This window comes from Eurosta solidaginis, chromosome 4 (genome assembly GCF_040869045.1).
Source record: "Eurosta solidaginis isolate ZX-2024a chromosome 4, ASM4086904v1, whole genome shotgun sequence".
In the NCBI taxonomy this organism is placed as follows: domain Eukaryota; kingdom Metazoa; phylum Arthropoda; class Insecta; order Diptera; family Tephritidae; genus Eurosta; species Eurosta solidaginis.
In genome coordinates, this window is record NC_090322.1 from 5,672,396 (window position 1) to 5,698,559 (window position 26,164).

Here is a 26,164-nt window from a genome sequence, read left to right on the forward strand (position 1 = left end):
CTTGTCTCCATTTGAAGTTTGTTTTCTTCTTCTGCAAGAGTTGGATAATGTATATTGTTTACTGCGTTCACAGGGCGCGAGGAGGCCTCGGCGGAGTGGGTAGGTTATCATAGTGAGTTAATTTACCGGATAGTATCCAAGTTGAGATTTCTGTCTCGCCTAACCAGAATCAACACCAACATAAGTAATGTATGCCATGCATGCGATGTGTCCATACATGACACCAACTGTCTTACGAATTGTAATGCGGAGCTTACTTCTCTTACAGCAGCATCCCTATGGTTCACCCCTGTTGAAACAGCTGGTTTCCGTGGAGTCCCGTTAGAACTTTTTAAGGATTATGATTTTATGATATGCACTTGGAGTGTCCCGATGTCCGGCTCGTTGATGTTCTTGATGACTAAGACTGACATAACCGCTATAAATGAAAGTATAACGCAGAGAGGCAGCAGGAGGATAGAGCTTTGTGGCGTCTACTACAGTGGCCATAAGGAAAAAAGCACAAGTCGGACGGTATTGATTTTTTAATATAAAAAGCACTGTCGTACAGAGATCTAAACTACTCGGCTGTCCTCTGGTCGAAGAGCAACAGACGCATTCTGCGAGATCCCAATATCAGATCGAGCCATTACCTTGTGGCAGTCAATAGAGTGCACGCGATGAACCAAACGAAGTTTGTTGTCGAGATGCAGCTAAGATGATTCTACTCGACTCACACATCTGCAACAGAGGGCACACTTTGCTCGGCTGAGCTATTGTGGTGTCACTTGTTACACAACGGCATAGATTGATTGAAGGTAAGCTGGTGGGAAAGGTCCTTTATATAAAAATGGGCTGTGATACCAGCTACCAATTACATTTCAGATGGATGGATCGTAACTATAAAGTTCTTTATAAGACTCAGCTCGACTTTCAACCGGTGCTTCTGCGTAGTATATACAAAAGGTGAGCACCTAAGCACTTGGTTAATGAAAGACTCTTCCAAGTCTTTGAACAATATCTTCATTCAAACCAAACAATTCGCTTAACTGTTACCCGAGTAGTCCTTAGGAGACAATCTGCATCACTGTTGAGCTCAGATTCTCTCTATAGAGGTTAGGGTCCAAATCCTAATAACAGTAACATAGTAGGGTTCTATCCTATAACAAAGGCATAGTCCCTCATTTAAATTAAAAGCAGTGCTAATTGAATTGGTAGTCGAAACATTTAGGCCTCCCCACCCCCTACCCTTAGTTCCATGAGGAACTTGGGGTCGCCAGAGCCTCGCCTGCTAAATATGTGTATGATACATTCATATTTGTAACAGGATTTCCTTCGCGTAGATGAGGTTGATGATTGTGTCGCGAAAGCTCTAAGCTATAAATTGTCTATTACAAAACCTTAATTTTTATTTGTTAGCATATTTATTATATTTCCCCTCTTAGTACAACGTGCCTTAGCAAACCACAAAACCAGCTTAATACTATTCTTCTTGCAAACGTAGCCGATGTTGCGTCAGGAATGCCACATCAAATATAGCTTCTTGCTGCAGTAGCTCATGCACTTCATATTTCATGGACTCCTCATATGCATACAATATGCTCGTATCATAGAGCATCATTTTGCAATGTGCCAGCGCTAAAATACAATTTCGCTGTCGCGCAATTACTTCTCGATCTGCGCGAGGTATAACTTCACTTAAATTCTGTGCATAACCGCCATCCCCACCATCCGTTTCAGTATTCACTGTTGGCGATATCCAAATGAAACCATTATTACCAAGTATGATTGATGCGCCACAAGTTAAATTGTGAAAATGCGTTTTGCGACGCTTAACCAATGAAGGGAACACCTTAACAAGTACACCTTGTGATAATTTGCCATATTTCAAACTGCGTGTATATAACGAAAGTGTTCCTTCATCGAAAATGTTTTGTACCTCAGCTGATATAAGATCGCCCTCTTGCAAATATTTGCGCATCATTTGCTCATCTTCAACGCCACGTCTACGCAGCTCACCACCGGGTAAATTAACCGATGATAACATTAAGACAGAGTCCAGACGTGAATTTGTGTCTACTTTCCACCGGCGCTGTTGCACCTCAGTGATGCGCGCTACTACAACATCACCAATTTCACCAACATAACGACTTTTAAGCGGTTTAATTGAGATAAGCTTATTTACCTGCTCCATAACACCAGCTACTGATGCTTTGATATCATCATCTTCAACATAGGTACCGTGTCCCTTCATGAATCCCATTTGTCCCGTCACCACTTCGCCGGGTGTATATAGACGCGGCGCCCTGGCTTGATTCTGCGCCAACAGGCCCATATTGACACGATCTATAGCCAACCTTATATTGACATTGGTGGTCATTATTCAAAATGTATGTCCAATTGGTGAAACTCTCCGTTAAGATTAACTTTCAAAGTACTTCAGCAGGTAAACAAAAATCCGCATGTGCCAATTGCGATAGCAAGAAAAATCGATATAAATTAAATTTATTAAATACAGCTGATTGCTTCTTCTTGATAATTTTCCATACAAAGCCTTGTACAACAAAATGTCAGTTAATCGAAATCTATGAAAATTTTCTTTTGACTTGACATTCTTCTGTACGGCGAATTGATTGAATTCGGTTTGACACCACCTGGTATAGATTCGCCTTGGGTTCCGCCATGAACAAGGCGAATTCATACCAGGTGTTAGCAAAGCGAATTCAACCAATTCGCCGTGCAGAAGAATGTCAAGTCAAAAGAAAATTTTCACTGATTTCGATTAACTGACATATTGTTGTCCAAGGCTTTTGCGCAGTACGATCTTACACTAGCCAATCTTTTTATAAAAACAAAATTCATGGAAAATTGATTTGTTTGTATGTATGTCACCATCCCGCCTCCTTGTATGGTTCCTCCCAAGGAGAATTCAGTAGAGGTGGTGCTATCCCAACAGCTGATTGCTTCTTCTTGACAACAAACCCTTGTACAACAAAATGTCAGTTAATCGAAATCTCTGAAAATTTTCTTTTGACTTGACATTCATCTGCACGGCGAATTGATTGAATTCGCTTTGCCACCACCTGGTATAGATTCGCCTTGTTCATGGCGAAAATTTTCATTGATTTCTGGCAAAGCGAATTCAACCAATGTCAAGTCAAAAGAAAATTTTCATTGATTTCGATTAACTGACATCTTGCAGTACAAGGCGTTGTATGGAAAATTATCAAGAAGAAGCAATCAGCTGATGGGATAACACCACCTGTAATGAATTCGCCTTGACTGACATATTGTTGTAAAAGCATTGTGAATGAAACTAAGTGTGGTATCTTATCTGTCAACTGCCTGACGGGATGTTCAATATGACTACTTTTTAGCGTTTTGACAGGTTGTTCAATAAGGCGGCGCATATCTTCAGCGGGTGATAGAAAGAGATACAGAATGAGACAGCGATAGTCAATTACAAATCAGGTGATCCAATCACTTTAGAATATTGACGTCTATGCAGAAGATATCACACTTAGTTTCATTCACAATGGCACAAGGCTTTGTATGGAAAATTATCAAGAACAAGCAATCAGCTGTTGGGATAACACCACCTCTACTGAATTCGCCTTGCCTTCGCGTTCACGCATGCCTCCTCTCTGGAAGCTGTCACTCAAGGTAATTCTATACGAAAGCATACTATTAATACACCTCCAGAAAACCGGTAAGGGTGTCAAAATACGCGTTTTAACTTCCTTGAGAAAACATTCGGCATGAATTGGTGGCTTTGTTGTTGCCAGTATCGAGTGACGGCCATAGTGTACAAGTACAAGTGTGTTGACTTCTTTCTGACAGACACTCGCTTAAGTGGGCATAACGGGAAAATCTGGGTTGCCATTGTTGTTTCGGTTGAAAATGGTCAATTAGGGTTCTGTGCAGAGACGTAAAAGATTGAAACAGGGTTTATGTAGTCACAAAAGTGTTGCTCCTGTTCCACAGCATTTTAATTGTAGATCATGGCGAAAAGTGTTCAGTTCAGAGTTATTGATTTTCATTAAAAGTTTAATTTATTACGGAGGGTTACTCCTTTAATTGTAAAAAGCAGAGAAAACGTAGAGTTTTTCAAATTATTGTGAAAAACTTTTTAATTTGAATTTCTGTACCCAAGTTCACTATGAAAACTGCAAAATGTACACTTATTTAAAACTCATTTGCACACACATTTTACACTTTGAATTTAATTGTGTTTTTATGCACAAAATTTTGAAACTAAAAAACAAAATTTTCATTTGTCAGAAAAAATAAAGAAAAAACTGCCTAATGTCAAAAAACCCTATCGAAATACAAACTGGCTCGTTTGTTTTTAATGAACTGCGTTGTATTTTTCTTTCGTTAGTTTTTTTTAAATATAGTTCACACACTTACACGAGTACTGAAACCTTATTGGCTCCGTCGACAAAAATTATAAGAGAAAATACATAGAAAATAAAGTAATGTCATATAGGAGTTTGATTTGTTTGCAGTTACAGCACCATTTTATTTGCAGGAGACTTTCACAGCTACAAAAATAAGGCAGATTTACACAGACGCTTTGGTTGTGTTGCATTCATTAATTCATCTGTCGGGCGAAGTATCGAAAAATTTACATAAATGTTTAGGTTGCGTGCCTGCGCTTTGACAACGCCATACGAAAAACAATGAAACGCCATACGTTATCTTTGCTTTGAAGCGACCAAAGCGTTTATTTAATTTTGCCCTTATGCGTATGTGTAAACAGCAATAGAAGTGAAATTTTTCCATGTTATACGTTGGGCGCTTTAATTTGACTCTAATTTAAACAAATTTTGCTTTCCGTATGTTTCCGCATTGTTGCAGGCTACAAATCTTCTAGTATTCTTATTTCCGCAGAAATATATGCAACTATTTCATCTGTAAATACTACGAAGTTTTATAAACTATCAAATGCAACTCAGCTTGAAGTACTGTTAGCACCTAAAATGCAACTCTAGACCTGAGATTTGCATCAGGTGAGCGAGGCTGTTTGTAGTTTTGACGTTTATCGCTTAGTTGACACACTTGTATAGGTACACTATGGTATAGGTACACTATGGTGACGGCTCTTATCAAAAATCACTTTTTGGTTTTATCAAATATTGAGTTGCAACAAAAGTTAGTATCGAATTGGTTGCTTTATTTATAAACTTTATACATAACTTTATTTGTGAACCCGCAAAATATTTACTATTTTGCGTTTTCTTGGTAAATAATTCGCTTGGGCAACATTTTGCAACTATAACATACACATTTCGTTCAAGGGCCAAAGTCTGCATACTACCCGACTTTTTACTAATCCGATAGGTATTGGGCCATAGTAACGTGAATCCGAACTATTTGCACTGTTGTCACCTTCAATCCAAATAAAGCCACGCGGCACATATTCATCAATGAACTTAAGCATTTTGAGCTTTCTATTTGCAACAGCTTCATCAGCTGAGGTATCCGTCGCTGGCGCTACACTGCTCTTTAGCGCAATACGATCACCGGGAATGCCAACAACACGTTTGCAAATGAACTGCTTCGGATCGGTGGGTGAGACTGCAATGATTATGTCACCGCGTCGTGGATTGTGAAAGCGTCTTGATATACGTTCGGTAAGCAGAATATTTTTTGAATGCAAGGTGGGCTCCATTGAGGGTCCATTGCACTGTAGATTAATAACAATATATATTAAGTATGAAACATATATTTCAAAACTACCACAACAAAATCGCCAACATATTCGAAGGTGCAATGTGTAAGGCAGGCGTACATCATGCTGTATTTTGCTATGTCCTTTAACCTCGATAATATAGAGGCCATTGTAGTCTTTTTTAAAAAAATGTTTAGCATTTTATAAATAAATACATGTTTAACTTAATTTGCTTTCAAATTGGCCTACTTTTATGTTAGTGAATTAAAGAAATCAATAAACAAAATAATAATAATCAGCTGATGTGAAAGCAACATAGAAGAAGAGACAAACTCGAACAGCTGTTTGCTATGGGTGTGTTCAGTGCATGATAAAATTTGAAAATCATTCTCAGATCGAAAGGAAATCTAAACATAAAGCAGAGTATATATTCAATGTCAGAAACGGCAACGAGGAAGAGCATGGTGGAATCACCGGTGGGGAGGCGGTGGTTTTTATAATTTTATCATTTTATAAAACTTAAAAACAAAAATTACGGTTATACCTAGTAAATCTTTTTATCATGGTTCAGTGTATGCGATAAGAAATGGGAGAAATAAGTAGGGGCAACACCAGGAGGGGTTTTGTAAAAAAAAACTAATTTTTTGAGCTAGTAATTTCATTTATTATGAATCGGAAAAATGGATTTAATGAGTAACTTTTCTACAATCTTGTTTTATTTTTGTCCCTTAAGTAATATTGCTATTTTTATTAAAGAACTTACATGTATATGTATTTCAAATCAAATGCTGCTTAGTTACCATTTATTCATTTCTATTTACCATTTATTAATTTCTATTTATGTATTTAAAAATCTGTATTTGCAAGGGTTTGAAAAAATTGGAAAATAATTTTGTCGAATTTTTTTATTTTTTCTCGAATAAATATGCCTTTACATTTCATTCACTGAATTTAGTTTTTATTGGTAGTTACTTGGGAGCATAATTGGCGTTTCTGGGATTTACTGCTTTTTGTTTTATTTTTTTAGTTAACATACAACATTATTAACACTTTCTACATACTTTTATTTGTTGGTAATAAAACTAACTTTTTTGTTCGATAAAATACCAAAATAAAAATTGCCCAGTATACCGGTGGTATCATGCAGCTTGTTCCTGCATTCAAACGGGACTTACAAAAGAAGCCTTAGTTTGTTTTTAATTATACTGGTACACATTGTTATTTAAAATGTATATTATAAATATCTAAAGTACATCTAAAGCACTAAAATACATAGTAAATTTTAAATATTTAACATAAAAATATTATTTTTTAATTTAAAAAATGTAAAATAAATGCTGTATATAAAAAAAGTTAAATAAATAAATTTAAATTATTAATAAAATTAACAACCATACGAACAAAACTACTCATACTTTTACACACCATAGCGTTTTTTGCGGAATTTTTATATATGCATTATAGTACATACATATAAATATCTTATATTCACCGTCGTCCTCTCAGCAGTGAATTAATAGGCTGCTTAATTAACCTACGAATGTTAAAATTTTTACACATGCATTTTTGAGGCATATGTAAGTGGGACAACATATATCTACATTTATGTGTATATGCATATTACTTGTACATATGTATATGTATCATATCATAATAAGCTTCGTGTAAACTCCATGTTGAATATGTATTTATTCTGATTTCTTGCCAACTTCTTTTTGGCGTTTAGCTTCACGTTCACGCACATCTAATGCAACTAAATCGATGCTTGCCACATAGGCATGTAAACAAGAGATCAATGATTTTAACAGAGCAAATGGTGCCATAGCGATAGCTAAAAGCTTGAAAATTGAACATCCCAAGACTGCAACAAAATATAAAAATTATTAATATTTACTATGTAAAAGTTAAGAAATATATACATATCTACGGTTTAGTGGAAGATTCGCCTATCTTGATAATAAATTAATTTAATTATTAGTATTTATAAAACAAGCAAACTCAGTTGTTGGTATAAATATGCGGGTATATTTAGCTTATAATGAGATAAGGGCGATTTGTTAACGGCAGTTACAATGGCACGTTTGAGAGCCAAATTTTGCAAAATAAGGCGCTCTTCAAACAAAAACACGAAAAAGGAATTGCCGAACTATTTGCTCAAATAGCTCTTCCACTTATCCGACAACATTTTCAACTCACTCAACGGCCCATAAGTGAAATGAAGCATATATAAACAAACGTAAAATAGCTCGTTAGCGCAACACATAAAGGTTAGCACATCCTTTTTATAGTAAGTGCGCATTATGAAATTTTCGTTCACATCGAATGTCTTGTGTGATGTTTTGCCAACCAAACAGCTCCTGAATAAAAATTACTTAATAAATAAATGTTTTTCTTTTTCTGTGTACTCACGTTTGCATATACATCCAGTGACAGGCAATATCTATAGCTATCGAGACCTGGAACCAAAACATATACGTTGGATAGAAGTAGCTGAGTGTTACTAGCAGACCCATGGTTCCACAACGATCAGTTAGTTGGTCCAACATAGCTCCAAAACGAGTGCCTATAAAAAAAATTTGAATGGGTAATTCAACAAATTCGCTTAAAGCAAAAAAAATCTATAATAAAAATAATTATAAATTGAACAACAATTATTATTATAAACAGCTATTAACATGCAAAGAAAATTTGTCTTCGAAAATGTTTTGAAATTCGTAGTTTAAGTTTTTTTTATTATTTTACTGAAACCTTTTATTTTCGAACAGTATTCAAACTTAATCGAAAATTAATGACAGTGGATATTTGTCCGGGATAATTTATTTTATTAATTGACGGGATGGTTCGCTGTTAAATAAGTCGCAACGAAAGCAAATCCAATGGAAACGCTAAACAAAAACCACAACGAAACGCTACAACAGCAGATCCTTCCATATTCATTAGTTTGGAAGAAACAGAGTATACGCGTATCTATAGCCTCGTCCCGCATTTGCCGTAGTTTTTAAATAGTTGCTCAAAGTTATTCCATGTAGTTCTCATTAGCTGACTTACTTTGATTAAAAGCACGTGCTGCATGTCCATCTACTGCATCCAAAAGTGCACTTATAACATAGCACCAGCCAGCAATAGCATAATTGGTTGACATGAACCAGAAAGCAACCAATGCAAGTACTATACGTGCATATCCTGCGGATAAAAATGTAAAATATTAATCAAATATACGTATACATGTAGATATGTATGTATGTATGCATATAAAAGCAAAAAATAAAAACAATAGCCGTATGTAAATGTGCAAAAATCATTCAACAAAATATTGCTGGTGCTTAATTAAATTAGTAAGCAGTGCACCGTGAACTTCTGCTTAACGGCAATGGTATTGTACTTATTTCAGCAACTGGAATACAGATACCTACTAAATACATATGTATATACTATAAGGAATATTGCATTTTTACGCACCAATTAGGTTTGGAATGAAAGCAAAGACATTATCATGTTCTGGCACCGCCATGGTATGCTCTAATATATACACTTCTCCTTTTCAGCTGTTGCGTGTAGTTACTGATGCTTTTGTGTGGTATGAATATACGTCTGGAACGCTATATTTGCTATGACGAGTGCAATGGCGATGACGACAGTAATTGCTTATGTTAATTAGTAGTAATTGAACTACGTTTGATGCACTCGATTTTTAGAAGTTCGTCGCTTTTGTTTGAAAATAATTTAAACTATTAGATTTGTGATGTATTTTGTTTTTAACTTAATTTTCTTTGGAATGCAATTTTTATAAGATATGATGCATGTCGACGCACTTGTTTGGACTCTTTGTTCTTATAAGAATTTTCATCCACTCCAATATGGAGACTGTCTTTACAAAACCATTGGGTATGTTCAATGAACTCACATAATGAGAAACATTGTGAATTCACAATGACGAGAAATACGCAGACGTCGACCGTGGTTGTCTTAAAGACCCGTCACATACGATTTTTGAGGCAGCATCGTGCGCTGACAAGTGAGTACATAGCTTAATTCCCGTTAGAGGACTCTGATGAAAATTTGTGAGTGGTCGTCCCCATAATGGAAATATAGAAGGTGGCGCATTGCGCATGTAAACATTATTTCAGCTGTTTTATATGGGCAATTTTTACGTCATTTTCCTACAGCTCTTGTTTTTTTCTCTCATTCTTTCATTCGCTGAAGCAGTCAAGTGTGATGTAGATGCGCAGAACGAAGCCATTTTGAACTCGTGAATGCACAATGTGCGATTTGTGGATCGTGCCAATTGAATAGGGCGAAGCACTGTTAACACAACAACAACAGACACAAATCACACACAGAAGATTGCGCATTGCGATGTTAACAAAAGATCAGCTGTTTTTTAATTGCAATTTATATGTCATTTTCCTTAGGCTCTTGTTTTTTCTCTCTTTCTTTCATTCGTTCAAGCAGTCAACTGTGACGTAGTTGCGCAGAACGAAGCAATTTTGAACTCGTGAATGCACAATCTTGGTAGGTGATTTGTGCTTTTAGATGATTTTTTCACAAGCGAAGAAATTCGATATAAACCTAAAGATAAAGCCACTCTGAGCTGTACTACACTGCGCTGCAAATTTTCTTCGCATGTATTCTTATGAAAGTCAAAGGGACGGAAAACCCGGAGGAAATACGGCCCGTTAATACGTTGCCCAGCGATGAAAAAATTATAGAGAAAATCGTGAAGGACCAGCTTCTAGGGTACCTGAACAATCAGAAAATTATAATACATGAGCAATCGGGATTCAGGTCTAAACACTCTTGTGAAACTGCCCTAAACTTGGTAATAACGGAATGGAAAGAAGCTATGTCAAAAAAACAAATAACAGTTTCGGTCTTTATAGACCTAAAAAGAGCTTTCGAAACAATTGACAGGGTTATCCTGTTGAGAAAGCTAAAAGGAATAGGAGTACGAAATACGGCTATTGATTGGTTTAAAAGCTACCTTACTGGAAGAAAACAAAAAACAGTGATTAGAAATGCACAGTCGCCCGAAATAGATGTTGAAATAGGTCTACCGCAGGGATCTGTACTTGCAGCAATTTTGTTCATTATTTACATAAACGATATTAAAAACTGTCTTAGCCATTGCAAGATACGACTTTTCGCTGATGATGCATTATTGACAATAAGCTGACCAACGGAGATAGAAGCTGTGTCCAAAATGCAAGCGGATTTGGATGCTATATAAGTGGTTGTGCCAAAATAAGTTAAAAATAAATATTGAAAAAACAAAATGGATGATCATGACGAGAAAAATAACAGAAGGCAATATTACCCTAAAAATGGCAAATAGTACTATACAAAGGGTTGATGAAATGAAATACCTAGGAGTAATAATTGATGAGAAACTCAAGTTCGAAGGGCATCTGAAATATATAGAGGCAAAAATATTAAAAAAAAATTGGAATTATGTTCCGAACGTGCAAGCACGTGAGCAAATATTACAAAACAATGGTCTATAGGTCTATGGCAGAACCGCACTTCATATATTGCCCTACAATTTTATTTACGTTAGCTGACTCGAGCATTACACAAATGCCACGGAAAACACAACGATAAAACATGTGAAGAAAATCCAATTAACAAGTGTCTAAATTGACACAAAATTAAACCTAGCTTTAGACATAAATCATGATACATTTGACAGGAACTGTCACTGCTACAATAATAAACTAGAGATAAAAAAACAAAAATTAGGATATTAGCAACTAAATGAAGATGCAGAAAGCTCACAAAAAATATATAATGACAAATTCAAGAAACCCAAAAATAAACTAAAATATATATATCTTAACACAAATAGTATCACAGCTAACAAAAATGAAGTTGAAATAATGATCGAGGAAGAAAATCCAGATATTGTACTTTGTGCAGAAACACATACTACGGAGGATGTATATGACTCGGAACTGGAGATTGCTGGGTTCAATCATATTAGATGCGACTCGCATAGTCGTCACACCGGTGGTGTCTTAACCTATATTCATAAGAAAATTGATTTCAAAGTTATATTCAATAGGAGCATAGGTAATAATATATGGTGTATTGTGTTTGAAACAATACGATGTATAACTAAGTGGAGGGTTTGTGCGTTATATCACTCACCAAACACCAGTGATGCCGAATTCATAAGACATATTAATGAGGTGATGGAAGATTGTTTTCTGAAAGCGGTAACAATATCGTTATTGGCGACTTTAATATAAATGTCAATACACACACAACAAACTCGAGACAGCTAATTAGGACATTCGAATCACTAGCAATGTATCAATTAATTAATTTTAATACAATAATAACAGAAACAACGCAAACGAGAATAGATCTACTCTTTAGTAACAAAACTGAAGTTGAAGTATCGAATTTGGATTCGCATAAAATATCGGATCATGAAACTATTTCATTCAAACTACCAATTCAAAAGAAGTACCAAATGAGAATCTTTGAAAACCGCGTGTGTTGGAATAACTATGCAAAAGACCACTTAGTAAATCTCCTTAGAACTTACAACTTAGCTGAACTAAACAACTGCGAAGTTAGCCTAAAGGTCCAAAGAATAAACAACATCCTTAATGACGTAATGGCCACTTTAACATATAAAAAGCGAGTTCAAGTTAAATTGATTAATAAATGGTACGACCATGAACTAACAGAGTTGAATAAGCTGAAGTATGAACAATTTAAAATAGCAGAGAGAACCAATATTTGGGATAACTATATTACAATAAAACGATATTACAAAAAAGCAGTTAAAATAAAAAAGAAAACATTTATGGAAAACAAAATCTCAAGAAATACTAATAACCAAAAGTTAATGTGGAAATGTCTAAAAGACGCCATAAATTTGAGTAGTGAGGTAGCACAAATTCAAAAAATTTCTATAAATGGTGCTCTTATTGAAGATGATTATGAAATAGCAACTGAATTAAACCGTTATTTTAATGAGAGCATAATCGGAATCAGAGATAGCATTGAAATCTTCGAAGCAGGTGGAAATCAAATGGAAATAAGCAGAAGCGTGTTTAAATTGAAGGAAATAGATGTTGAAGAAATTATGAGAGTTACAACGAAATTAAAAAACAAGTACGGAGGAAAAAAATTAGTAACGGAAGGTGTATTAAAAGACAGCATGGAGTACTTAGGGTATACCTACACATGTGTAATTAATGAAAGTTTCCAATTTGGTGTATTTCCAGACTGCTGGAAGACCTCAGTAATTGTACCTGTGGAAAAAGTAAAGGGAACAATTAAACCAGAGGAGATACGACCCATAAATACCTTACCTAGCGATGAGAAAATAATAGAAACTGTAAGAACCAATTGCTGGAATACTTAAATAAATACAAAATTATTATAAAGGAGCAGTCGGGGTTTAGATCAAAACACTCGTGTGAAACTGCACTTAACCTGGTAATTGCAGAATGGAAAGAAAGTAGAACGAAGAAACAATTTACAATTTCAGTTTTCCTCGACCTAAAAAGAGCTTTCGAAACAGTAGACAGAGATATTCTTATAAGAAAACTGTATAAAATTGGCATAAGAAACATAGCGCTTAACTGGTTCAAAAGTTACCTTAGTGGAAGAAAGCAGAAAACTGTAATAAGAAATAAGATTTCCCCCGAAGTGGACATTGAAATAGGATTGCCACAGGGATCGGTGCTTGCAGCAATTCTTTTTATAATTTACATAAATGATATTAAAAACTGTATTAAATACTGCAAAATAAGATTATTCGCCGATGATGCACTTTTGACTATAAGCGGTAACACAATTGATGAGGCAGCCTCAAAAATACAATCGGACCTACAGGCAATATATAAGTGGTTGTGCCAAAATATGCTTAAAATAAACATAGAAAAGACAAAATGGATGATAATGGGGTCTAGAGTGACTCTAGATGATGTATCGCTAAAAATAGCAAATACCCCTATAGAAAGAGTAACCCGAATAAAATACCTGGGAATAATTATAGATGACAAATTAAAATTTGATGAACATCTTAAATACATCGAAGGGAAAATTTCCAAAAAAATAGGGTTCATGTTTCGATCATGCAGGCATATTAGTATGCAATACAAAATAATGGTCTATAGATCCATTATCGAGCCGGATTTTATTTACTGTCCTACAATCCTATTCGCATTAGCTGATTCGCAAAAATCCAGGCTACAAATTAAACAAAACAAAGTTATGCGTTTCATATTAAGAAAACGGTATGATACCCCAATTAAGGATTTACTAGGCAGCTTAAACTGGCTTAGTGTAAAACAGAACATCACTTGCTACACATTGAAGTTTATACACAACATAAAGTTGGGAAACTTGCCGAATTACCTAAGTGATCGTGTCAGACTAAACAGAGAGGTCCATAGCTATCAAACAAGACACAATAACAACTTTTACTTGCCGGTAGTGAGATCCGAATTCGATAAAAAAAAGTATATACTACGAAGGAATTAGAGAATATAATGATCTGCCAATTGATATTAAAAACTGTAATAATACCAAAAAATTCAGAAAGTTATTATACAGCTACTGTAAAGCGCTTCCTGTAAAGTAGTTAAATTTATTTAGTAAATAATTTTATAGATTATTATATAGTTGAAGTCAAAAAAATTCAATGAATTGAAACAAATATGTAAACATTAAAAATACTTTGTACCTTATTAAATTATATTGATCTTCAAGATCGTAAATAAATAAATAAATTAAATTAAATTACAAAACTACAGGTGAAGCAAAATAAAACTATGCGGTTCATCCTCAAAAAACGATATGATACTCCAATACACGAAATGCTTAATAGTCTAAATTGGCTGCTGAGTGTAAAACAACTTACTGTTTACTACACTTTAAAATTTATACATAATATCAAACTAGGTAACCTGCCGGCATATTTGAACGACCGCGTATTATATAATAATGAGGTCCATGCTTATCAAACGAGAAATAGAAACAATTTTCATTTGCCAGCTGTAAGATCGGAATTCGACAAAAAATATATATATTACGATGGAATAAGAGAATACAACGAGCTACCAAATGATATAAAACAATGTCGAAATAGCAATAAATTTAAGAAATTATTGTTCAACTACTGCAAAACAATGCCTTTTAGATAATTTAATGATGTAAACACAAAAATCAATTGCAATAACATAAAGAGATCTCATAGATGTAAATTTAGGAATTAAGTCTACAAGACTGTAAATAAATAAATAAATAAATAAATAAATTCACACCTAGTGGCAGCAGCACTACGCGGCGCGGACATGAGCGGCATGTTAATCCATTAAGCCCGAGTCAAAAAGGATAGATATATATATATAGATAGATATATATCTATCCTCTTTGGTATGGCACCATTAATCGAAAAACATTGATTTCCATAAGGTTGGTTCGATCAGCTATTTTATCTGGTTATAGTTAAGTCACCATTAACTGCGCCGCCGCCGCTACATGTCGCGCCACAAGGAAGTTTTGTTTAGTTTTCTTTAACTGCATCCTATATATTTATGCGGTGAAGTGACTGCATAATTACGATTTTTGAAAAGAGAATTAATTAGTTAATTTAATACAATCAATAAAATAAACACAAATACCCCCTGAAAATGTATAGAAGGCGTTTTTATAAATATATCTGACAAAAAAATCCAACGAATACCTTGAGAAAACATCGAGTAATTATAATTTAATTTGTTTTTTAATTTTGGTTATACTTGATTCATTTCGCATTTTTTCCGCTTTTTGCCCAAAATGTATATGCAGAAGCTCTGCGCAGAGTATTTAAACACACGGACTCACACTACGCAAAACACATGTATCGCTGCATGTTCTAATCAATGTCAAATAACAAATATTTTTCCGTAATTTCAGTCATAATCAAAAGTTTAAACGCAAAACATATTTTTCGGATTTCAAAATTGATTTTGAGTTATTTAATCCAATATTAGTTTGAAAAATATTGCTGAAAAATTTATAGAAAAGAAAATAAGCATTCATTTCGTTTAACTGACATGTTGATGTACTAAATTTTGTCAGGAAAATAGGAGGAACAAACAATGCGGGTATAACACCATAATTTGACTCATGGTACAATTACCAGGTAGAAGCATTAGCGAAAATGCAACCCTCCCGTGTATTTTGTTGTTGCCGATTGTACATAAACTGTCAATCGTTCTTTCAGTTTCTTCTGTCAAAAGTGATGGAAGAAGAAAAATGTCACATGTAATTTTCGTCAACAAAGCCAAAACAAAAAAGGAAAAAAGTTGGTTTGCTGATGAAGATGGAGGAAAAAGGCATTTATAATGGAAAATAAAGGTAATTAGCTGATTTTTAAATGATATATATTTATTTTATTGTTATTATTTATTCACATATAGCAGCTGAATCACTTCTTCAACGTTTCCAGCGCATCAACTCTTGGTAATTCTATACGACAGCATGGCACTGATAATATGCGTCCATCGAGAGAGATGTTAAAAGACGCGCATTGACCTCAACAATAATAATCAGAAGGCGGAGGTAAATTATTTTGTGTTGGACAAGAGATATTTGCAAAAGAAGTTGAAAATTTTCAATTGAAAATTTTCATGTGCGCGTTGTAATGTTGATGATATTTGTACCCACAAAAAAAATTGTGGACATAAGCGTTTTGCGCAGATATAGTTTTGGTCTCCGGTGTTGGACCCATTCAGATTAATGTTTTATAAGCGCGGCCGAAGGCCGCCAGCGCAAAAATACTATGGATCCCACCCCGGTCTCGAAGCACTCCGGGGTAATTTTTCGGTTTTTTGGGAATATCTTTTGAACGAGCTAAAATTTTTCTTTTCCGCCTTCGGATTATTGTTATTGGATTTGGTGCTGCATGTTATCTTGAACTCAAAGAAATGGAATATGATAAGAAATTTATAGATTTTCTGTCGAAACGTTTATATGATCGCATCACTTCAAGATTATCACATGGTATATGTAATGGTGATGCAGAGCAAAGGTATAGTGGTTTATTAAATTTATTATTACTTATGGCCTTAAAAGATGTGGCGTTGTCTAGTGCCTCAGCATGTACTTCTGCATCATTGGAACCTACGTGCGATTGGAACTGATGAGGATTTGGCACATAGTTCAATAAGGTATACGAGTTTACCGTACTGAATTGTTTAGTTAATTTGAAAGTAATTTATTGTTAAATTTTTATAGATTTGGTATTGGTTGTTTTACCACCATTGAAGAGGTTGATTATATTACCGATACCTGCATCAAACATGTCGAACGTTTACGTGAAATGTCTCCATTATGGGAGATGGTTCTGGAACCAATTGATTTGAAAAATACCCAATGGTCGCAAAATTAATTTTGTTTATGATATATAAATAAGGGACCGTTTTGTATTGTGTGCATCTTTTAGTGCATGTATTTATATTCCAAAGCAGTTTAATGTAAAGTGAGATACAACTTTTTAGGAATTATATTGTTCGTACTTTATCTGCCTAAGGTCGTTATTTTGTAGTATTAAAATTATATTGGGAAATGCTATTGCTAAATGTTTTTTGTAGTGGACCTTATTTTCAAGACATGTATGTATGAATACTAACGTTACTGTCTCCAAGAGATGTTGAAAATTTGGGATGAGATTGTATATAAAATGCTGAGTTGATAGTATGTTCATGAATAAGTACTGATTTATTTTAAAATTTCATGTATTTTTTAAAGTAAAGTAATTTAGTAACCTGATAAATATCGAAGATACATATATAGATAATAACGTTTAACGTTGGAAACTCGTCGTGTCGGTATTTAAAGTAAAGTAATTTAGTAACCTGATAAATATCGAAGATACATATATAGATAATAACGTTTAACGTTGGAAACTCGTCGTGTCGGTATTTGAGGTGCAGATTTCTTTGAAAGATATCTACTCCATGTCTTTAGATGTAATCTTTTTTAATTAAAAAAAGCCACGGGTGTGTTGAAAATTTCAAATGAGTCACTATGCCACAGAACTTTCGGGTTCAGCGCCATTGCATGGTTGTTTTGATCCAATTTTTCTTTTGGCTCCTCTGTTCGGAACCGATTTTGCTTTCGGTTTAATTTTTGGATACTAGTTCAGTTGTAGTACTGACATCAATTACGGTTCCGGGTTCTTCTTCTGGCTCTAGCCAGGAGGCTTTTGTAGCAATTTCAGCTTTAGGTTGGATCTGGTATCGGTACCTGCTACGGTAAAAGTTCGGTTTGGAATATTTCCGTTTTCAACTCCAGTATCGGTTATACTCCAGTTTTTTCTTGTCATCATATGGGTGATATAAATAATCCAAAAGTAAATCTATAGCATGTAAAACATAATTGTCTAGCAATATTTTCTTTTCGCAAACTGTTTGTGGCCCTGATAAGGGTCGCTTTTCGTAGGTATAATTCTTTAGCATTTTTTTTTCTCTTTGTTGACTAGTGGTGGCCCTGATAAGGGCCGTTTTGCGTATACTTGTATAATATATTTTCGCTCTTTGTAAACTAATGGTGGCCCTGAAACTAGGGGAGGTTACTGCTTCTGGGTTTCACGACTTATTCGTGGTACATCATGCATATCCGTTTGTGTGCTGCAGCACTTCCGTGCGAAGTATTGACCTTTCGCTCCAACGGTGTCACTTAAAAAAAAGCGAACGTGTAGAAGGGACTTTATTATTTATCCTTCGACCTTCCTTCACGTTGTAGCGGATCTTACAACATTCGGGAAACAATATTTACATCAAAGACGGTAAATATAGCGATGGAGTGGAGTTGGGCATCAAATTTGCTCTCTGAGCTCCCATAATAAGGTCACAGGCCTGAAAATGGAGCGAAAAAATTAAGCCATTTTAGGGAAGCTAACGCCACAAGCTTTTTCCCAATTTTTCCTCTTCCTTGATCTTGCGGGGTAATTCTTTACTTTAGCTCACAACTGCAAAAACTCGTGCAAAAATATCGGAGGTGTCAAAAAAATGCGTTTCGGACTCAGGACGACGAATCCGAAGGCGAAAATTAAAAATTTTATTTCTGTCAAAAAATATTCCCAAAAAACTGAAAAATGGCACCGGAGCGCTCCGAAACCGGGGGTGGAATCCATAGTATTTTGGCGCAGGTAATAGTCTAGTTGAGGGGTCGACTGCTAATACGCTACCAAAAATATCGAGAGAGGTGTCAAACGACGCGTCTTGGCATCAGTATTAATAATCCGAAGGCAAAAAATAAAAATTTTAATTCGTTCAAAAGATATTAACGAAAAACCGAAAAAAGACCCGCGGGTACCTCCGAAACCGGGGGTGGGATCCATTGTAATTTTGCGCAGAACACCTTTCTGCGTTGGCGGCCTTCGGCCGCGCTTATAAAAAATTACCATGGGAGACCAAATCTATATCCGCGCAAAACACTTTTACCCACAGTTTTTTTTTGTGGGTACACAACACCATCAAAATTACAACAGCCACATGAAAATTTTAAACTTTGGAAATATATCTGGAAAGAAATAAAATTTTCAATTTCCGTTTTCGGATTCGTGGTCCTGGGTCCAAAGCGCGTCTTTTGACACCTCGCCCGATATTTTTGGACGAGTTTAAGTAGTTGTGAGCTAAAGTAAAGAATTACCTAATAAATTTTCACATCAAAAGTAAATAAACAAAAAATGTAAACATAAACAAAGTTTGACATTTTATGACCACCTTCGAATGAAAAAACATGTAAAATGCAACTCTGATGCTTTTACCTGGTTATTGTACCATGATTTGACTGATCAAAATTTCACAATTTCAAAGTAACATTAAAATGCAGCCCTGCATGCCGAGGGAAATTTTCCTCGTTCATGCGAAGGTAAAGTGCGAAACGACAAAAAGCTCGAATAGATTTTCAGATCACGGTCCTTGTGAATTTTGTGCTGACGAATTTGTTATTAAAAACGTTTATAAATTAGCGAAAATTATTAAACCTTAAATAACTTACTTTAAAGAACTGAAAGAGAGTTGTGAGACAGGTTTTTTGGTGTAAAAAGTGTGTTGAAAATTGAGTTTGGAAAGGCAGAACGAAAAAAAGTAGAAGAAGAAGCATTGGTGCAGTGTGTGTGTGTGTGTGTGTGTGATGTGTGAAGCAATACAAAAAAATTAAAAAAAAATCGGCGTGAAGGAAGAAACTTAAAAGTAGATGAACGAAAAGGATTTAAGTGCGCTACAGCAGAGAAATAGAAAACGCGTGTAGAATTTTGTGTGTAGCTGTAGAATAGCTAACGAAATACCAAATAATTTGCTGAATTATTGAATAAATCGCTTTCACTAATACTAAATTCATACACTTTGTGTCTAAAGTGCAACACATTTTCATTGCGAAAAAACAGTCGATTTTGCAAGGTGTTTTCTTTTCCAACGGCAAAGTGACAATGCATGCTTGCTACTAACGGAATACGGAGTAAAGTATGTAATATTCTACTGATGTAAGATAAAAGTTAAAAAGGGCTTGGGGAAACATAGATTTTGTATTGTGTCATGGTATATCATGGCATTTTCTAAAATTTGTTAATTTTTCAGGGTATATTTACCATAGCAAAACGTATAAGGATTATTGAAAATTGTAAAGTATGCAATAGAAACACAATTTTTTGAAAATTTTATTGTTGGATTATTGGCATATGACGTGTTTTTGCAGTCACTGTGTAGGGAAAAATGAAACAATCCCCAATATCAGTCATGCGCGCATATTGCAATGCTTAAAGATGCAGCAAAGTTAAGCTCGTTTGAAAATTTCCAATATTTTGAAATAGATAATCCACCAAAACTGCTTAAAGTTTTCTTGTAGAGATCTCGATATTTGTATCTGCTAGAAATTACCTCATTTTGTAAATTTCCTTTTCTGTCTTGCCTTTCGAGGTATTTTGCAATAAACAGGGTTGCCTTGCCATAGTGAAGGAATTTGAACATATGTATTAGATCGATCGAAAAAAAAAATTTTATATATCGAATCCACATTCATAAATCAAGCTATCCTAATAAAAAGATCGTTACTAAAAAAAAAAAAGACGTGGTGTGCTGTTCCTTCCACACCAAAGATCCTGGATTTACGCCAAATCATTATCAAAATTTCCGACAGGTTTTGGTAATTAGTTGGGTCGACTGCTATTACGCTACCAAAAATATCAAACGACGCGTCTTAACGTCAGTATTAATAATCTGAAGGCGGAAAATAAAAATATTAACTCGTTCAAAAGATGTTAACGAAAAACCGAAAAATGACCCGCGAGCCTCCGAAACGGGGGTGGTATCCATAGTATTTTTGCGCAGAACTTTCTGCGTAGGCCGTGATTTTAAAAATTATCCCTGGGTGGGTCCAATACCGGTTTGGAGACCAAAACTATATCCGCGCAAAACACTTTTTGTTTTTTTGGTTGTCAATTTGTATGGCCGACCAGTCCACTCATATGGCCAGGGTAATCAAAAACAGTATGAATTGCCAAATGTTAAGTTTTTTTCTATAATTCCAGTGGTTGATAATGGATCTTTGATGAAATTCAATAAGTTCCAGTTGTGAAACAGCTTTTTTTTGTTTTTGATTGTCATTTCGTATGGCCGTGCAGCTTACCCGTATGGTCAGGGTAATCAAACACAGTATACGTTGTTGTTTGATATTTGTAAAACATTTTTTGTAGAATCCAATCCAGTTTTTGTCGTATCCAATCCTCAAGATCACACTAAGTTAAATTTTTTTGTTTACAATTAATTTTGTTTGTATTTTTGTCCAAGTTAACTTGGTCATATCTTTTCACAAAACAGTATGCGTTGCCAAATAATATGTTTGTGTATAGCAGGTCTTATTAGTAGTTACACATATGTCCAAGAATGATGTTAAAATGGATTTAATTTTAGTCACTTTAGGTTGAATGCATTACAATAGTCAGTATTTCGTTTTTTTTTTTTTTTTTTGTTTTCACTTTGTATGGCCGAGCAATCCACCCGTATGGCCAGGGTAATCAAAAACAGTATGAGTTGTCCGATGTTGAGTTTTTGTAATTGATGTATTTTCTTTATTTTGCATTCTTCTGTTGTTGTTTTATTAAGAATTTATAAAATGATTAATGTATTTGTTTGGTAAAAGTCATTTATTTTATTTTAATTATACCTTGTATTAAATGTGTGTCCATAACTAGTCACTCAGTTAATTTCTTATTAACTTCTATATATATTTTTTTTTTCAATATAATATGTGTGATTTTTTTCAATATATGTATGTTAAAAAACCAGTAAATTTGCAATTAATGTATTTGTTTGGTAAAAGACATTTATTATTTGAATTGTATTTGTTTTAAATTATGTATTAAATGATTGTAGAATTATTCACACAATTAGTTTTCATTTTACATTTTTATAGTTCCGTTATCTCAGCACCGTTTTGGGTAAATCCCGCTTTGTAGCTCCTCTATTATATCATACAACAATGATAATACGTTTTAGGTTCAGTTCTTATATATCATTATACTAAATTTATTTAGTAATATGGCGACATTTAGCATTTTGTATCTCAGTTACATCAAACGACTATGATGATTTAGGTAAATTCATCTTTTATATTGCACTTGATTTAAAATTTTTATAAACGGAAGTTTATTTAAACAGACAAAACATAATTTCCTAAGTCTCACAATTCACATTTTCTTTACCAAAAACACATGCTACATAAAAACTGATATGTAATAATCACGCGGACATTTCTAAAAAAAAAAACAACCGATGTTACTGCTTCGGCGGTATACTTGCGAGTGGACGGCAAAACACTTTACCCATAGTTCTTTCTTGTGGGTAGAACAAAATCCTCAGAATTGCAACAATCGCACGAAATTGTTCAATTTTGTTTCCAAATATCCCCAGAAAGGAATAAAATTTCCAATTTCCGCTTTCGGATTAGTGATCCTGGGATCAAAACGCGTCTTTTGACATCTCTCCCGATATTTTTGGACGAGTTTTAGCAGTTGTACCATGGCTCAACACCAATACACAGATTTTGACAATTTGAACACATATTTTGTTATTGTACAGATGAGCCAACCATATAGTTGAACCATGAGTTGTACCCTAAAGTAAAGAATTACCAAAAAGAAATTAGCTTTCACGGAGCGACAGTGGGGATGAAAAGCAATATATTTTTTTAGGCAGTCTAATGTACGTACCTATATACAACATATGCAAGTGGCCATTTGTAGAATTATTATCAAAGCCCTGTATGATGCATGAATAAATAAACATATTTCAAAATCATCAATGTAATCATGTTTGAGTATTAAATAATAATTATTTCTTCGATATCTCAAATTGGAAGCAAAAATAAAATATAACCTTTAATAAAAGTGATCTCGTTAAAGTTGCAACCCTGCATTTTTGCATTTCCTCTTGTCTTTTTGTTTTATATTGTCGCTGTTGTTGCTTTTCATGACTTTTACATTTATCACAATGGTGTTGTCCCTTTCACACTAAAGCGTTTGCAGTATGCGGCATATCAACACAATTTATTGAAATGGCGAAGGCTTTTTGACATCTCGCTATTCTTTATATTTTACTCTTGTGTATTTTCCCAGCGCAAAATCGTGTGAAATGATAGGAACTTTTTTTAAAATTCTCTGAAAAATAGTGCAGAACATTGCTGATGAATATCAAATTAAGTAAAGAAACCGCATTTAAACTAATCTATGAACAGATATCATTTATCATAGAGCTGCGTTCTTTGACCAAAAAAAAAAAAACATTCATTGATTTTCAGTTTTGAAACTCACTAATGCACTACGGAAAAGCTGAACTTAATTTAAGACGGTTACAAGATAATTTAAGTTATTATTTATGCATAATAAACCTCGTTATATCTTTAGCAGACAGTTAACTGAAAAACAAAATTGTTGAAGACTTACGAAAATTTTATTTCTATTGTGGTTACATACGCCAACGTCGCCATAGCCACGTACGTATGTAGCGTGAACACCGGCTTTCAGATAATATACCTGACCAAACTAATGCCGTTTAAATCCACTTAATTTATGTGACCATATTGGTAACAACGAAGAGTACAACTTTGTCCTTAGGTTGCACAGAAGCTTCCCCCATAATATCCTTTTTAAATAACTACTCCGACTACGATTCGACACCAAAACCAAGTATATCAAATTTTGATAATTTTAATGGCATTTATTGACACTTCTCCACTCTCTGGTGCGGAAAAATGAACAATGAAATCAATGGTAAGGCTCTTCTGTCTGTCACCGCATCGATCGCCGCCGCCATCATACCTGACACACCCATTGTGTCCATAGCCGGTGCAACATTAAGTGAAATAACCACTACGACCACCTCAACAACTACAACGCCGACACCCACACCTATGCCAACTTCCTTTATATCATCAATTAAAGCCAACAAAGACAGTATCACCACTTCTTCTAACAATCCAATGTCTGATGCTGCTGTTATAAAGTCAGCAGGAGGCAACGGCAAAACCACTGCCAACGCCGCTGCAACAAATACATCGACAGCAACATCTAATAATCCGCCAGATGCAGTTGCTAATGCTGGTAAAAGTACTTTGACCGACCACACAACTAATGTGAGTGCTGTCAATGCTGGAAAAATAGATGACACTACTACAAATTTAACTACAGTCGACACAAAGGTAAGTTATATACATTATCAGAGCTATTTATAGATATCAATCAAATCCAGGGCCGGATTAAGGGTTTGGTGTTTTGGGAGTGTCTTTATCGGAGGCCTTGGGGAGGGGGATTCAAGGGGTTGTGTAGCGCAATATATAGCTTCTCCAACCCAATTGTCAACCTCACCTTCGAGCGGCGAATCCCGTTTCACTAACAGACGAGGTTCTGGCGACCCCAAGCTCCTCATGAAACTGGGGGGTGGGGAGGGAGGGATGGCCTGAAGGTTTAATGTGGCCATATAAATCGTTCCCGAGATGGTCGGGCCAGCACCTTAATGGTGCTGTGTTACCGGAGCCTATCGGATCTGTATCCGACAAAGGACCACATCGATAACACTCCCCAAAGCCTTCGGGGAGTAACCTAATCGCTACAGCAACAACAACAGTGTTATAGGTGTTGAAGGTCCTTTGCCGGATGCAGATCGGAAAACGTTCCGCAAGTAAGCACCATTAAGGCACCAGCCCAGCTCGACCATCTCGATTTAGTATGACCACAAAAAACTTTCAAGGCCCTACCGCTCTCCCACCCTCTAGATCCATGAGTAATTTGGGGTCGCCAGAGCGTCGTCTGTTAAAGTAACAGGATTCGCCACGGGTAGGTGAGGTTGGCAAGCTATATTTGGGTTGGAGATGCTATATTTTGCGCTGGCAACACCTTGAAAGCGTTGTGCTACACAACCCCTTGAATCAATTTGGTATTTTAGTCGCCTCTTACGACAAGCATACCTGCCGCAGGTATATTCCAAGCCCCCTAATCCGCTGGGGGGCAAACCTTATAAAAAAAAATCAATATTTGGCCTTTGAAGTATTAACTTTGCTGTAACTACTACACAAATTTTCTTAAAAATTTGTAATATGCGAAAATGAAATGAAATCTGTTGTATTCACACGGTAGTTTCAGTTTGTTATGTGATAATTTTATAAAAACAACACATTAAAAAATACCGAGAAAAGGCCCTGGCAAAGTTGCCGTATGCATAAGCATAATTATACTTAACCATATGTATCTATTGGCATCGGTTCTTGGTGCCTTAACTTAAAAAATTGCAAACAAATTTCAAATATAATAAGTATAGTTGACTATGGCACCATTGACAAATTAGTTTGATTTCCATAAGGTGGGTTATTACTTACTTACTTACTTAATTGGCGCTTAACCGTCTAAACGGTTATGGCCGTCCAACAAGGCGCGCCAGTCGCTCCTTCGCTCCGCCAACCGGCGCCAATTGGTCACACCAAGGGAGTTTAAATCGTTTTCCACCTGGTCCTTCCAACGGAGTGGGGGCCGCCCTCTACCTCTGCTTCCATAGGCGGGTTCCGATAGAAACACTTTCTTGGCCGGAGCATAATCTTTCATTCGCATAACATGGCCTAGCCAGCGCAGCCGCTGCGTTTTAATTCGCTGGACTATGTTGTGGTCTGCGTATAGCTCGTACAGCTCATCATTAAATCTTCTTCGGTACTCGCCATCGCCAACGCGTAGAGGTCCATAAATCTTTCGAAGAACTTTTCTCTCGAACACTCCCAAAGCCGCTTCATCTGCTGTTGTCATAGTCCATGCTTCTGCCCCATATAGCAGGACGGGTACGATAAGTGACTTGTAGAGTATGATTTTCGTTCGCCGAGAGAGGACTTTACTTTTCAATTGCCTACCTAGTCCAAAGTAGCATTTATTGGCAAGATTGATTCTTCGCTGGATTTCAGTGCTGATGTTGTTGCTAATGTTGATGCTGGTTCCCAAATAAACGAAGTCCTTTACTATTTCGAAAT

General features: G+C 35.4%; 4 protein-coding genes and 2 long non-coding RNA genes across 16 annotated transcripts in view; 2 read left to right on the forward strand and 4 right to left on the reverse strand.

Moving 5' to 3' along the window:
* Positions 1-1,384: 1,384 nt before the first annotated feature.
* Rrp4 (exosome complex component Rrp4) lies at positions 1,385-2,507 on the reverse strand. Its single transcript, XM_067778556.1, has one exon. The coding sequence runs from the start codon at positions 2,357-2,359 to the stop codon at positions 1,463-1,465; it is 897 nt and encodes a 298-aa protein (XP_067634657.1). The 5' UTR covers positions 2,360-2,507; the 3' UTR covers positions 1,385-1,462.
* A 925-nt stretch (positions 2,508-3,432) lies between these two features.
* LOC137248875 (uncharacterized) lies at positions 3,433-7,049 on the forward strand. 3 transcript variants are annotated; one of them, XR_010952198.1, is made up of 2 exons: positions 3,433-3,642; positions 5,280-7,049. It is a non-coding gene; the product is annotated as an uncharacterized lncRNA (long non-coding RNA). The 3 variants fall into 3 exon arrangements; XR_010952196.1 differs by lacking the exon at positions 3,433-3,642 and adding an exon at positions 5,040-5,133; XR_010952197.1 differs by lacking the exon at positions 3,433-3,642 and adding an exon at positions 5,089-5,223.
* On the reverse strand, positions 5,135-5,957 carry LOC137248873 (mitochondrial inner membrane protease subunit 1). The gene is made up of 2 exons (XM_067779834.1): positions 5,722-5,957; positions 5,135-5,668 (listed from the first exon to the last, which is right to left on the reverse strand). The coding sequence occupies exons 1-2, from the start codon at positions 5,851-5,853 to the stop codon at positions 5,255-5,257; spliced, it is 546 nt and encodes a 181-aa protein (XP_067635935.1). The 5' UTR covers positions 5,854-5,957; the 3' UTR covers positions 5,135-5,254.
* Positions 6,294-9,928, reverse strand: Pis (phosphatidylinositol synthase). Its single transcript, XM_067779833.1, has 5 exons — positions 9,113-9,928; positions 8,702-8,836; positions 8,063-8,216; positions 7,850-8,010; positions 6,294-7,514 (listed from the first exon to the last, which is right to left on the reverse strand). Exons 1-5 carry the CDS (start codon positions 9,162-9,164, stop codon positions 7,342-7,344), a joined length of 675 nt encoding a protein of 224 aa, XP_067635934.1. The 5' UTR covers positions 9,165-9,928; the 3' UTR covers positions 6,294-7,341.
* A 9,614-nt stretch (positions 9,929-19,542) lies between these two features.
* Positions 19,543-26,164, forward strand: part of LOC137248865 (serine-rich adhesin for platelets-like) — a 124,195-nt gene continuing 117,573 nt past the window's right edge. For 2 of the 9 annotated variants that reach the window (XM_067779805.1, XM_067779814.1), the window contains exons 1-2: positions 23,275-23,505; positions 23,565-24,355. In XM_067779805.1, the coding sequence (XP_067635906.1) occupies positions 23,909-24,355 (447 nt within the window). In that variant the 5' untranslated portion in view covers positions 23,275-23,505; positions 23,565-23,908. Of the gene's footprint in view, positions 20,145-23,274; positions 23,506-23,561; positions 24,356-26,164 lie in introns of those variants that run through there. The other 7 variants (XM_067779809.1, XM_067779806.1, XM_067779807.1 and 4 more) reach the window with 7 other exon arrangements.
* LOC137248876 (uncharacterized) overlaps positions 21,032-26,164 on the reverse strand; it is a 56,391-nt gene continuing 51,258 nt past the window's right edge. Inside the window, exons 2-4 of the long non-coding RNA XR_010952199.1 lie at positions 23,035-23,315; positions 22,869-22,917; positions 21,032-22,773 (exon numbers count right to left, since the gene is read on the reverse strand). This is a non-coding gene — a long non-coding RNA (uncharacterized lncRNA). The remainder of the gene's footprint in view (positions 22,774-22,868; positions 22,918-23,034; positions 23,316-26,164) is intronic.